Source organism: Danio aesculapii, chromosome 20, assembly GCF_903798145.1.
Source record: "Danio aesculapii chromosome 20, fDanAes4.1, whole genome shotgun sequence".
NCBI classification, from domain to species: Eukaryota; Metazoa; Chordata; class Actinopteri; order Cypriniformes; family Danionidae; genus Danio; species Danio aesculapii.
Genome location: NC_079454.1, coordinates 914,468 through 929,636, shown reverse-complemented (window position 1 = coordinate 929,636; position 15,169 = coordinate 914,468). Strand labels below are relative to the sequence as shown.

General features: G+C 34.6%; 2 protein-coding genes across 6 annotated transcripts in view; one reads left to right on the top strand and one right to left on the bottom strand.

The window, feature by feature from the left end:
• Positions 1–1,631, top strand: part of LOC130248046 (interphotoreceptor matrix proteoglycan 1) — a 34,106-nt gene extending 32,475 nt beyond the window's left edge. Inside the window, exons 17-18 of the mRNA XM_056481561.1 lie at positions 340–416; positions 1,209–1,631. Coding sequence (XP_056337536.1) covers positions 340–379 — 40 coding nt within the window. The 3' untranslated portion in view covers positions 380–416; positions 1,209–1,631. The remainder of the gene's footprint in view (positions 1–339; positions 417–1,208) is intronic.
• Positions 1,632–3,756: 2,125 nt separating this feature from the next.
• Positions 3,757–15,169, bottom strand: part of myo6a (myosin VIa) — a 72,258-nt gene continuing 60,845 nt past the window's right edge. For 2 of the 5 annotated variants that reach the window (XM_056445625.1, XM_056445627.1), the window contains 5 exons: positions 12,624–12,727; positions 10,334–10,465; positions 9,715–9,744; positions 5,819–6,040; positions 3,757–5,557 (listed from right to left, as the gene is read on the bottom strand). In XM_056445625.1, coding sequence (XP_056301600.1) covers positions 5,358–5,557; positions 5,819–6,040; positions 9,715–9,744; positions 10,334–10,465; positions 12,624–12,727 — 688 coding nt within the window. In that variant the 3' untranslated portion in view covers positions 3,757–5,357. Of the gene's footprint in view, positions 5,558–5,818; positions 6,041–9,714; positions 9,745–10,333; positions 10,466–12,623; positions 12,728–14,983; positions 15,023–15,169 lie in introns of all 5 variants that reach the window. The other 3 variants (XM_056445623.1, XM_056445624.1, XM_056445628.1) reach the window with 3 other exon arrangements.

The following is a 15,169-nucleotide window of genomic DNA, read 5'->3' as shown; positions in this document are numbered from 1 at the left end:
CTGCGGCCCTCTAGGAGTTGAGTTTGAGACCACTGAACTGAAGTGTTACCTAAAAAGAAATGGTTGCCAGGTATTAGCATTCTTTAAAATATCAAAATAAAAAGGGTAAATGACAGAACTGTGTTTTCGTTTTGCGTGAACTATCCCTTTAAACAACAGTGTGTTTTGCAGCAGAGAAATCGTCACTAACACGTCTTTCTCCTTTTCTCCCAGAAACGGCGCTGCACATACCTGAAAATGTGTGTGTTTTGACGTTTCCTTTTCCCCTTCAGGAGATCCTGATCTTTGTCTTCTGAACTGTGGGCTTCATGTTAATAAATGTGTTGTCCTGTTTTCCAGAGGCCGAGAGCAGACCACCATCCCGGGCCTGAGCAGTTAATCACTGATGATTTACACCATTTATCAGCATCACTGAGGTAAACGCACACATCTAAGGGCATCCGCTGTGTAAAACATATGCTGGATAAGTTGGTGGTTCAATCCTCCGTGGCAACCCCTGATGAATAAAGAGACTAAGCCAAAGCAAAATTAATAAATGAATCCACAATAATAAACATCATGTGGGCAGCATGGTGGCTCAGTGGTTAGCACTGTGGCCTCACAGCAAGAAGGTCGCTGGTTTGAGTCCCGGCTGGGTCAGTTGGTGTTTCTGTGTGGAGTTTGCATGTTCTCCCCGTGTTGGTGTGGGTTTCTTCCGGGTGCTCCGGTTTCCCCCACAGTCCAAACACATGCGCTATAGGGGAATTGATCAACTAAATTGGCCGTAGTGTATGAGAGCGAGAATGAGAGTGTATGGATGTTTCCCAGTACTGGGTTGCAGCTGGAAGGGCATCCGCTGCGTAAAACATCCTGGATAAGTTGGCGGTTCATTCCACTGTGTCGACCCCTGATTATTAAAGGGACTAAGCCAAAATGAAAATGAATGACTGTAATAACGCTGGGTTCCTTCATGTTGTCCTTCACAAGTTAATCGTTTTTCCAAATTTAAGTTGATTGAACATAAAATATGGTTGTCCCCCCAAAAAACCTTAAGAATTGTGTTGGCTCAACTCATTTTAAGTAGTTTGAAGCAGCAGCAAAAAGTCATTGTTTTTTGAGTCAGACTCACTTGCTGATTATCAAATACACTTCTGAAATCATATCATAAAGGTGTAAGTGTGAATATTAAAGCAACTTTACCACAACTGAAGTAGTTCTTCTGTTAGCAGAGCTCAGGCGCCACATCGTCCTGCTTCAATGTTCAAAAGAAGATGAAGATTTCCCATGATTCCACAGCTCATGAAGACTGCAGACGGAGTGGTCAGACATCGTGAGCTGATGGATCACCACGCTGAGCTCTTACTGGTTAATACAGCTGTTTTACCTGTCCTCCCCATGAGGACGTGAAGAAACGACCCACAGGTAGAAGGTTGGAAAAATACATGATGATTAAGGGTTTCCTCACAATGAGGAAGTTATTCTTCTGTTTGAGCATCAGTGCATAAAATACAGTCATCTCTCTCCGTATTGAAGCTCTCGTAGTGTGGAAAATAAGTGTGTGTGTTTGTAGAATCATTGCTGTACATGAATAGTGATTTCTTTTTCTTTGCTGTTGTGTTTTTAGCAAGTGTTAAAGGGCACCAAATTCTGTCTGATTTACCCAAAGCACTGTGTATGTGAGAATTGTCCCTATTGTTCTATTCTGTATAGTTTTATTTTATTTTTTTAATAAAATATTAAATGTAATTCTTAAATATAAAAGTGTACGTTTAATCTAGAGCGACGAGTGATGTAGTGATGCTCCTGGACAGACATGACAAACGCAAGTACAGATGAAGTTAACAGATTGTTAAAATATATAACAGTGACATTTAATTGTCGTTTATAATACTATAATATATATATTTAATATAATATATCTGTTATACACATCTATAAAATCATTAATTGTGATTTATCGCATCAAAGTTAAAGTTTGTATTTGAAAATGACATGTGCACTGTTTATATTGAAGTATAAATACATAGTGCCGTACATAAAATACAAAATAAGTATATTTACAATATATTAATGCATATTTAAATACACAAATATATACACAGTGCGCACAAATATATTTTGTAATTCTGAACTTTTATTTTGGATGCAATTAACTGTTTTTCAGCACTAATATTTTCCTTGCATGCTGTAATTCCACTGTCAAGAACAATCCCTCAAACAGGCTCTCATTATTGATATTTTTCTAGCTGGTGACCAATACCTGACACACATTGTGTTTGTATTAACAAACTGTGTCTCACTGTGGAAGAAAAAAACATTGTGTATATAGAAATATATATTATTTGCATGTTGACACACACACACACACACTTCCATCCATCCATCCATCCATCCATCCATCCATCCATCCATCCATCCATCCATCCATCTATCTATCTATCTATCTATCTATCTATCTATCTATCTATCTATCTATCTATCCATCCATCTATCTATCCATCTATCCAGCAATCTATCTATCTATCTATCCATCCATCCATCCATCCATAGGGGTTGTATAATGAAACCGAAATGCCTGGTTTTAGAGCACAGTAATTCAGTATGGTGCAGGGCCTCCTTTTGCTGCCAGTATAGCATCAGTTTGTCTTGAGAATGACAGATACAAGTCCTGCACAGCGGCCTGAGGGATTATGAGTAGTTCTTTTTCAGAATAGTGTTCAGGTCACTATGTGATGCTGGTGGAGAAAAGAGTTTCCTGACTCGCTCCTCTAAAACGCCCCAGAGCGCTCAGTAATATTTAGATCTGGGTACTGTGCAGGCCATGGGAGATGTTCAAGTTCACTTTCATGTTCATCAAACCACTCTGTCACCAGTCTTGCTGTGTGTGTTGCTGCATTATCATCCTGATACATGGCACCACCTTTAATATTCAAGGTTTGAGCCACTGGGTGCTCATTGTCCTCCAGAATGGTTTGAAGGTCCTTGGCAGTGATGTGTCCATCTAGCACAAGTATTGGGCCTAGGGAATTCCATGATGTTCAGCCCAAACCATTACTGATCACCCCCATGCTTCACTTTGGGCATGCACCAGTCTGGGTGGGACGCTTCTTTGGGGCTTCTCCACACCGTAACTCTCCCGGATGTGGGAAAGAGTGAAGGTGGACTCATCAGAGAACAATACATGTTTCACATTGTCCACAGCACAAGATTTCTGCTGCTGGCACCACTGATACCGGCGTTTTCATTGGCACGAGTGATCAAAGTTTTGACTATAGCAGCCGGCCATGTATATTTAAACCTGTGGAGCTCCTGACCAGCAGTTCTGGTGGAAACAGGAGAGCTGAGCTGCACGTTTATTTCTGCAGTAAGTCGGGCAGCTGTGGCTTTAGTTTCTCCTGCTGGATGTGGTTCTTCTTCTTGGTGGTTTGCTGACATTACTCTGGATACCGCAGCTCTTGATCATCACAAAGACTTGCTGTGTTGCTCACAGATGCTCCAGCAAAACGCACACCTATGATCTGTCCTCTGATATGTCCCCATAATGTTGTGTACGTTGCAATATTTGAGGCAAAACCGTGCTGTTCCTCTGTTAATTAAACCAGCACACACTGCTCTTACCGGTGGAGTCAACATCGATGAAGACCGGCCACCAGGAGGAGCAAATTTAGTCATGAAACCTCCAACACCAAATGGGCCAGTGTTTCCCTATCATTGTCCAACCCCTGTATATACACACACAACATCATCACCAACACAAAGATCACACAAGTGGCTAAATTGTATTATTAAAATCATTATTTTTTTATTAAAGAGTTTTTTCATTCAAAAGTCATAATTTAGTGGTCATTACGGTGTGTTTACTGTAGTGGAGCGGCTCAAACCCACAGCCATGAACTCAACTGAGGACGTGTAAAGTGCTGAACAACATCAGTATTTACATCTGCAGGTCAGAGAGCGGAGACTGAGTCAGTGTTAGGAAAACACACACACACACACACACACACACACACACATCATTCATCATAGCAAAAACATGACTGTGTGTGTGTGTGTGTGTGTGTGTGTGTGTCTGTCAATGAGATTAAGAGGCAGTTTAGAGACGATCACACACTCATTAATGACCTGTGAGATGATTAAACGCTCCACACATGCAGATAACAAACAGAAACACAAGACAAACCAGACAGCAACTGAAAGAAGCACTTCATCAACACACACACACACACACACACACAAATCTCCAAAGGCTAAAAACAAAAGAAACGAACGCAAACACATGAAGAGTTAAAAGAACTGAAGTGATGCTGGTTCTGTTGGGTTGGCAGACGGCCCTTCTCACACACACACACTGACTCGTGTCCCTGTGTGTGTGTGTGTGTGTGTGTGTGTGTGAGGGAGATTGTGTGGGTGTCTGTGTGAGAGTGTGTACGTTTGTGTGAGAGAGAGAGATAATGTATGTGTGTGTGCGTGTCTGTGTGAGAGACAATGTACATGTGTGTTAGTGTACGTGTGTGTGTGAGAGAGATGGGTGTAAGTGTATGTGTCTGTGTGTATGTATGTGTGTGTTTGTGTACGAGTGTATGTGTGTGCGCGAGTATGGGTATAAGTGTATGTGTCTGTGGGTATGTACAGTATTTGTGTGTGTGTGTGTGTGTCTGAGAGCGCATGTCAGTGTGTGTGAGAGAGCGTGTGTGTCTGAGAGATCGTGTCAGTGTGTGTGACCCTGTATATGTGTGCGAGTGAGTGAATGTGATAAAGGGTGTGTCTCTCTGTGTGTGTGTGTGTTTGTGAAAGAGTATGTTTATGTGTGTCTGTTTGTGTGCGTGTGTGCATGTGTGTGTGTGAGAGAGAGAGAGAACTATGGGTATAAGTGTGTGCATGTGTTTGAGAGTGTATGTGCATGTGTGATAGAGAGAAAGTGTATGAGAGTGTGTGTGTGTGTGTGTTTTTGTGAATGCATGTGTTTGTGAGAGATTGTGTATGTCTGTGAGAGATTGTGTCAGTGTGTGTGAGTCTGTAAATGTGTGTGACTGAGTGTATGTGAGAAAGGGTGTGTCTCTGTGTGTGTGTGTGTGTGTGTGTGTTTGTGAAAGAGTATGGTTATATGTGTGTGTATGTGTCTGTTTGTGTGAGTCTGTGTGTGTGTGTGAGAGAGAAAGTGTATGAGAGAGCGTGCGTGTGTGTGTTTTTGTGAATGTGTGTGTTTGTGTATGTGAGAGAGCGTGTGTCTCTGAGAGGAAGAAAGTGTGTGTGTGTCTGTGATTGTGAATGTGTGTTTGTGTTTTAGTAAAAGTGTGTGTTTGTGAGTGTGTGTCTCTCTGTGTCTGTGTGAGTCTCTGTGAGTGTATCTCTCTCTCTCTATGAGTGTGTGTGTGTGTTTATTTGAGCATGCTCTGCAGCATGGCGGTGGCATATGTGGGTCTGGCCTGTCTGCTCTCGATGGCGTTCCTCAGGTACTGGATTCCCCCGCAGCGCTCCCAGATCTCCTCAAACTGACGAGGCAGAATCTCAGCGCCTCGCTTCCGGGTCAGACCCGTCTCCTCCAGACTCAACTCACACATCTCCATATCATCTTTACCTGCACACACACACGAGGGACGAGATATTAGTGAGTGTATGTCTTGGAGGAAAGCAGATCTGCCCCACAGAACCTCCATTTTACACACAGCTTTACAGAATCTGTGGATGTGTGTGCTATTTCTGCACAGTACTCTCTCTATAAAACTGTGTGGTACTGTAAATGTGTGCTACTCTGCATTCACCGCGCTCTACGATTACCAACTACGACGACTTCCAATGCTGAGGAGCGCTGAAAAGATGATAAAAAGATGAAGCAGACCTGCCACCAGCAGAATGGGGTGTTTGTCAGGGTGCAGCTCCATCTGTCTGGCAATCCACGGCCCATCGAAGTGCGCGTACCACCAGCCTTTCTTCTTGCTCTGAGGGTCTTTGTACTGGTCTCCGGGCCGGATGAAGGGAATGCGGAAGAAGCGCTGCTGTCGGTTCATGACGATCTCATGCTGACGGGGCACCGCAGCAGGCACCACTGGGTTCTGCTGGGCTGCAGGATGAGTAAACACATGGCTTTACTTAACACTGTTCAACAGGGCTCCCATTCTTTCATCTACAGCTGAATGAAGCACTTTTATAATGTCTATAAACGCTTCTATGATGTCTATAAACACTTCTATAATGTCTATAAACGCTTCTATAATGTCTATAAACACTTCTATGATGTCTATAAACGCTTCTATAATGTCTATAAACACTTCTATAATGTCTATAAACGCTTCTATGATGTCTATAAACGCTTCTATAATGTCTATAAACACTTCTATAATGTCTATAAACACTTCTATGATGTCTATAAACGCTTCTATAATGTCTATAAACACATCTATAATGTCTATAAACGCTTCTATGATGTCTATAAACGCTTCTATAATGTCTATAAACACTTCTATAATGTCTATAAACGCTTCTATAATGTCTATAAACGCTTCTATAATGTCTATAAACACTTCTATAATGTCTATAAACGCTTCTATGATGTCTATAAACACTTCTATAATGTCTATAAACGCTTCTATAATGTCTATAAACACATCTATAATGTCTATAAACGCTTCTATGATGTCTATAAACGCTTCTATAATGTCTATAAACACTTCTATAATGTCTATAAACGCTTCTATAATGTCTATAAACGCTTCTATAATGTCTATAAACACTTCTATAATGTCTATAAACGCTTCTATGATGTCTATAAACGCTTCTATAATGTCTGTAAACGCTTCTATAATGTCTATAAACGCTTCTATAATGTCTATAAACACTTCTATAATGTCTATAAACGCTTCTATGATGTCTATAAACACTTCTATAATGTCTATAAACGCTTCTATAATGTCTATAAACGCTTCTATAATGTCTATAAACACTTCTATAATGTCTATAAACACTTCTATAATGTCTATAAACACTTCTATAATGTCTATAAACGCTTCTATGATGTCTATAAACGCTTCTATAATGTCTATAAACGCTTCTATAATGTCTATAAACGCTTCTATGATGTCTATAAACGCTTCTATAATGTCTATAAACGCTTCTATAATGTCTATAAACGCTTCTATAATGTCTATAAACGCTTCTATAATGTCTATAAACACTTCTATAATGTCTATAAATGCTTCTATAATGTCTATAAACGCTTCTATAATGTCTATAAACGCTTCTATAATGTCTATAAACGCTTCTATAATGTCTATAAACGCTTCTATAATGTCTATAAACACTTCTATAATGTCTATAAATGCTTCTATAATGTCTATAAACACTTCTATAATGTCTATAAACACTTCTATGATGTCTATAAACGCTTCTATAATGTCTATAATTACTTCTATAATGTCTATAAACACTTCTATAATGTCTATAAACGCTTCTATAATGTCTATAAACGCTTCTATAATGTCTGTAAACGCTTCTATGATGTCTATAAACACTTCTATGATGTCTATAAACACTTCTATAATGTCTATAAACGCTTCTATAATGTCATAAACGCTTCTATAATGTCTATAAACGCTTCTATAATGTCTATAAACGCTTCTATAATGTCTATAAACACTTCTATAATGTCTATAAACGCTTCTATGATGTCTATAAACACTTCTATAATGTCTATAAACGCTTCTATAATGTCTATAAACGCTTCTATGATGTCTATAAACGCTTCTATAATGTCTATAAACACTTCTATAATGTCTATAAACGCTTCTATAATGTCTATAAACGCTTCTATAATGTCTATAAACACTTCTATAATGTCTATAAACGCTTCTATGATGTCTATAAACGCTTCTATAATGTCTGTAAACGCTTCTATAATGTCTATAAACGCTTCTATAATGTCTATAAACACTTCTATAATGTCTATAAACGCTTCTATGATGTCTATAAACACTTCTATAATGTCTATAAACGCTTCTATAATGTCTATAAACGCTTCTATAATGTCTATAAACACTTCTATAATGTCTATAAACACTTCTATAATGTCTATAAACACTTCTATAATGTCTATAAACGCTTCTATGATGTCTATAAACGCTTCTATAATGTCTGTAAACGCTTCTATAATGTCTATAAACGCTTCTATAATGTCTATAAACGCTTCTATAATGTCTATAAACGCTTCTATAATGTCTATAAACACTTCTATAATGTCTATAAATGCTTCTATAATGTCTATAAACGCTTCTATAATGTCTATAAACACTTCTATAATGTCTATAAATGCTTCTATAATGTCTATAAACGCTTCTATAATGTCTATAAACGCTTCTATAATGTCTATAAACGCTTCTATAATGTCTATAAACACTTCTATAATGTCTATAAATGCTTCTATAATGTCTATAAACACTTCTATAATGTCTATAAACACTTCTATGATGTCTATAAACGCTTCTATAATGTCTATAAACGCTTCTATAATGTCTATAAACACTTCTATAATGTCTATAAATGCTTCTATAATGTCTATAAACGCTTCTATAATGTCTGTAAACGCTTCTATGATGTCTATAAACACTTCTATGATGTCTGTAAACACACTTCTATAATGTCTATAAACACTTCTATAATGTCTATAAACACATCTATAATGTCTATAAACGCTTCTATAATGTCTATAAACGCTTCTATGATGTCTATAAACACTTCTATAATGTCTATAAACGCTTCTATGATGTCTATAAACACTTCTATGATGTCTAAAAACGCTTCTATAATGTCTATAATTACTTCTATAATGTCTATAAACACTTCTATAATGTCTATAAACGCTTCTATAATGTCTATAAACGCTTCTATAATGTCTGTAAACGCTTCTATGATGTCTATAAACACTTCTATGATGTCTATAAACACTTCTATAATGTCTATAAACGCTTCTATAATGTCTATAAACGCTTCTATAATGTCTATAAACACTTCTATAATGTCTATAAATGCTTCTATAATGTCTATAAACGCTTCTATGATGTCTATAAACACTTCTATAATGTCTATAAACGCTTCTATAATGTCTATAAACGCTTCTATAATGTCTATAAACGCTTCTATAATGTCTATAAACACTTCTATAATGTCTATAAACACTTCTATGATGTCTATAAACGCTTCTATAATGTCTATAAACACTTCTATGATGTCTATAAACGCTTCTATAATGTCTATAAACACACTTCTATAATGTCTATAAACACTTCTATGATGTCTATAAACGCTTCTATGATGCCTATAAATGCTTCTATAATGTCTATAAACACTTCTATAAGACTGGAGCAATGATGTTGAAAACTCAGCTTTTAATAACAGGAATAAATTCATAAAAAACTTACATAATATATAAATCACAATATTACTGTTTTACTGCACTGTTAATCAAAGAAATGCATCCTTGAAAAGACATTCCTTATAAAACAATTCACATCCAACTTCAAACTTCTGAACTGTAGCATCAAAATAAATAACACTAATAGTTAGGAAAAGCAGCAGGAGAAGCAGGATGTTTTAATGTAATTAGCTCATTTATGTCTAGTTTTCTATTGGCTGTGTTACGCAGGTGTGTTAAGAATGTGAGCTAATTATTGGACTTTATCAGGTCATTTATTAATGTTTTGGGGAGTTAATTAGCTGTGGGTTTGTTATTTTGGTCTTACTCACCGATGAAAGCTTGGCTTCCAATTATGCCAACTATTACAGAAAAGAAAAGTCACAACAAAATGATTTCTGCCCAACGTTCTTACTTGTTCGCCATCCTAACCCTAGATGTGGACCAGTGTTGCGTTGCTTATCATAAAGATTGTACTTAAATTAGTTTTCTACTTACTTTGTCTAAAAACTTTAAGACCCTTCAGTTTTATTTTTAAAAATGACAAAACATTTCAAATGAATGACACTACATTTCCTAAATGCCATATGACACATTTTAAAAACATTACATTTGTTAGGAAAATAAATTCCTCTTTAGTTGAAGTATTACGCAAAATATCTGTCTAAATATACTTTATATTGTCATATTTATACCCAATTTCTCAAAAAATCTTCTCAAAAAAGTCTTAAGCTTGTGTAACTTTCTTGAAAAATGATATGCATGTTCTTGAAAAACATTCTTATTTAATTGAGTATTATTTGCTTCTCTGAATGATTTATGTAGAACTGTTGAATTTGTGTACATTATTTTAGACAAGGATATATTTTTGAGTGGAAAATCTATTTAATTATAGTAATTACACCTAATACTGGACTGGTGTAAGGTCTGGTTTAAGGAGACGTGTCTCACCGTAGTCAGTGATGGCTTTGGGAGCTCTCTGCTCATCCTGAACGTTGCGTTTCTTGTTCTTTGACTTCCAGGCATGATAAACCTTCAGCCTGCGGTGAAACTCCTCTCGACACGCAGCCAACAACTCGATATCTAGATGAAGAGTCAAATAAAACACAATTATAACACACAATTCAGCTCTAATAAAGAGAAATCCATCCAGCACAGAAAGGTTTATGAAGTATAGCTGCTTCCGAAAGCTATGAGATGCTCCCTTTGTAGGCATCATTCGAAGGCAGGAAGGCATTAACACACATCCAATTTTTCTTCACTTCCTGTTAGGACTGCACCATACTGGAAAAATATACGATGTTGTTAAGTATCTCGATGACGATATTTCTTACAATATCACATTACCCTAGAAAAAAATTCACCAAATTCAGATAAACAACCAATGCACAAAATAAATGTAATTTATCAAACATGTCTGCAATATATATATATTGCATATACTATTGTTGCGATAACAATACTTTTTTAATATATTGTGCCGCCTTAACACTATCATAGTGATAACGATAATTTTGTGATATATTGTGCAGCCCTAACATTATTATCACGATAACAATACTTCTGCAATATATTGTGTAGCTCTAACACTATTATCACAATAATGTTACTTTTGCGATATATTGTGTAGCTTTAATACTATTATGACAATGATACTTTTGTGATATATTGTGTAGCCCTAACACTATTATCATGATAACGATACTTTTGCGATATATTGTGCAGCCCTAACACTATAATCAGGATAACGATACTTTTGCGATTTATTGTGCAGCCCTAACACTATTATCGTGATAACGATACTTTTGCGATATATTGTGCAGCCCTAACATTATTATCATGATAACGATACTTTTGCGATACATCGTGCAGCCCTAACATTATCGTGATTACGATACTTTTGCGATATATTGTGCAGCCATAACAGTATTATCCTGATAACGATGCTTTAGTGATATATTGTGCAGCCCTAACTTTCTTAACACGATAACGATACTTTTGCGATATATTGTGCAGCCCTAACAGTATTATCCTGATAACGATACTTTTGCGATATATTGTGCAGCCCTAACATTATTATCATGATAACGATACTTTTGCGATACATCGTGCAGCCCTAACATTATCGTGATTACGATACTTTTGCGATATATTGTGCAGCCATAACAGTATTATCCTGATAACGATGCTTTAGTGATATATTGTGCAGCCCTAACTTTCTTAACACGATAACGATACTTTTGCGATATATTGTGCAGCCCTAACAGTATTATCCTGATAACGATACTTTTACGATATATTGTGTAGCCCTAACACTATTATCACAATAACAATACTTTTGTGATATATTGTGCACTAATTGCTGTCTTAAATTTCAAAGACTGAATTGATGTACAGTATCCTTGACTGTCTTTGATATCCCACAATCCTGTGCACTGCAAATAAAAGCTTTTCTTACTTCAAGACTTCAAAAATTGTTATATTATCTTCAAAAATAATGAGTCAAAATTAAGTGAGTTTTTCCTTAAAACAAGCTAAATAATCTGCTAACGAGCTAAGCAAAATAATCTTATTTCAGAAAAACAGAAAAAAGATTTTTTTCGAAACTATTCCTATATTTAGTTCTAATTTCCAGCAAACGAATAAATGAATAATAAATTGTGATTCAGCGAAGTGTGTTGAAAAAAACTGAGTTATATCCAAACTTCCTATTCCTATGGCCCTATATAGTGATGCATATGTCTCTAAAACAGATGGACAAATCTAAACCAAAAATTACAAAAAAACAAACATAAGTATTCATATAATTAATACTACTTCTACTACTAATAATAACACTAAATAAATGCAAGTCGTCCTGAATAAACTGGCTACAACAGAGTCGGATTCCACCAACGCTCCCTGAGCTGAAGAAGGCATGGAAAGTGGAAGAGGCTTTCAAATTTATGTAGACAATAATAATAATTTTTACATTTTAATCCTTTAATTTTTCACATTTAAAGATATTTGTGGACTGCTGCACATCCCTCTGTGTGTAATAAGCAACTCCCTGTGTGTAACTCCCATAGGCACATATAACTAGCGCACTCTTTAAATAACAGATATTTAAACAGCTTTTAGTTAGTCAATGGCATGGCCCATTTCAGTCTCACACCCATGAGCGCACAAATAACTGCAAATGCTGAAGATAGCAAAACACTTGTCAGGTCAGGTGTATGATAGGGCCAACAGTCTTTCTTACCACAGGATGTATTGATAGCGTCCCGTAATTCAGCATACTTCCACTTGCTGAGTTCATATTTCTTCACATCAGCTTGAGCATTGTTGGCGGAGACCTGTGGACCTCTGAATCCATACAAACAACACACAACACCAAATAAAGGAACAATGTAGATATGATTTGCTACTGGTTTCAGGCACGTCATAAGAGCAGAGTGTTTGACTTTCTTCACTTTAAAGCTGCAGTCCGTCAGATTGTCTATGTAATGATCATTTGTATGGATTAATGTTGATACGTCAGTCACGGATTTACAGTAAGTGCAGCGGAAAATGCCTCTACAGTCTAATCTCTACATGTCAGACCATTCAGAATGCAAATAAAAAAAAATTGATAAGTTTAATTATTCCAGCTGCTCAAAGAAAGTCGTCAAAAATGATCCTCAAATGTGATGTTATAGCTAGCTGGAGTCCTTCTGGATATACAGAGATGTTACAAAATGATGGAAAAACTAAGAGGGAAACCTGCCAGTTCCTCTCAAATCATCATTATTAAAAGCTTATTGTTGTGAATCAGACTAATGTAAGGAGATACAGGCTGGTTATTTATTTGTTTAATTATTTATTTATATTCAAAACACAAAAAAGTAGAGCTGAAAGAAGTTACGGACTGCAGCTTTAAAACAGGATCTGCTTAAAGTACAGAGAAACATGAAGCTTAAATATAAAAAGATGATTAAAACTTACAAAAGAACAAAGTGCAGGTGAAGAGGCAATTATTAGCTGTCCTGTGAAATTTTAATTCACATGTTTCCCAAGTGATAGTTAACGGAGCACGGACATTTCACTGTCTTTTTATTTTATTTTTTTGTATTTTTCTACAGAAGAAGCTGAAATATTTAATTAAATTGAATTAAATTAATATAATATAAAATAAAATAAATTAGTTTAAATAAAATTTAGAATAAAAGAAAAAAAAACAATTAAATACATTTAAAAGAAATAAAAATTTAAATAAATATTAAATAATATTTATAACTAGTAATAATAATTACAGTAGTAATAAAATAATAATAATAATAATAATAATAATAATAATAATAATAATAATAATAATAATAAATAACTAATATTGTATTATATACTGTCATGTTTGGCTGAAATAATAATTAAAATAAAATTTTATTAATAATTTTATAATTATTAATTATTAATATTTATTAAAAAATAAAATAAATAAAACTAAAATAAATATTTATAACTAGTGATATTATTATTATTATTATTATTATTATTAATAATAATAATAATAATAATAATAATAATAAATAACAAAGGAAATATTATATATTGCTATGTTTGACAAGAATAATTAAATGAAATGATTTTAAATTATTTAAAATAAAATACAATTTTAATTAAATGAAAAATGTAATTAAAACAAAAAATAAGTGTAATTAAAATACATACAATTAAAATAAATATTTATAACTAGTAATAATAATAATAATAATAATAATAATAATAGCAATAATAATAATAATAATAATAATAATACATAACTAATAAAACATTATGTACTGTCATGTTTGGCTGGAATAATATAAAACTAATTAAAATTGAATTTAATTATTTAAAATAAATAAATTTTTAAAAGTATTTATAACTAGTAATAATAAAAATAATAATAACAACAACAACAATAATAAATAACTAATAAAATATATACTGCCATGTTTGGCTGGAATAATAAATTTAAATTAAATTCAATTCAGATTTTATAATATTTATAGCTAGTAGTAGTAGTAGTAGTAGTAATACTAATAATAATAATAAGAAGAAGAAGAAGAAGAAATAAAATATTATGTACCGTCATCCTGACAAAGACAAAAGCAATGGGTTTTTAGAAAGTAGTTGTTGAATTTATTATGTTTAAAAATGTGTTAAAAAAGAGGACTTGGTAAATATTCAAAAAAGAATTAAACATTCACAGCAGGGCGAATAATTTACTCTTCAACTGCATATCTGAATCAAATACTTCATTTTACATCAACACATCAGATTACATCAAATAATATTTTAACTTCAGCAATGTGCAGATCACACTATTAGAGGAAAGAAGAGTTTACACAACGACAGCAACAATTATAGCAGGAAAATCAGTTTCAGACGAATAGAAAGAGGAGAGGACAGCAAATCAAACTATAAGATTCATTCACAGAGAGAAACTCTTAAAGGGACAGTTCACTTAAAACTGAAAACTAAGAACTGTCCCTTTAAGTGAGTCCAGATTAATCTGATTACGGAACTGAGATGTCCTTAAAGTCATTTCATTCATTGGGAAATGTTTGACTTTTGGTTATAAAAACAAACCCTTCTACCCACCGAGCCAGAAGATCAGACATTTCCTTGGCCATTTCCTCCCTAAAGGACATGATTATTGCACCGTACACATGTTAGTATATGCTCACAACTGTAAAAGCTACAATATTTATTCCTCTTTTCATCAAGATCTCCATTGAGATCCATTTTAAACAATTAAACTGAAGTTTTAATGTTTAAGTTTCATGT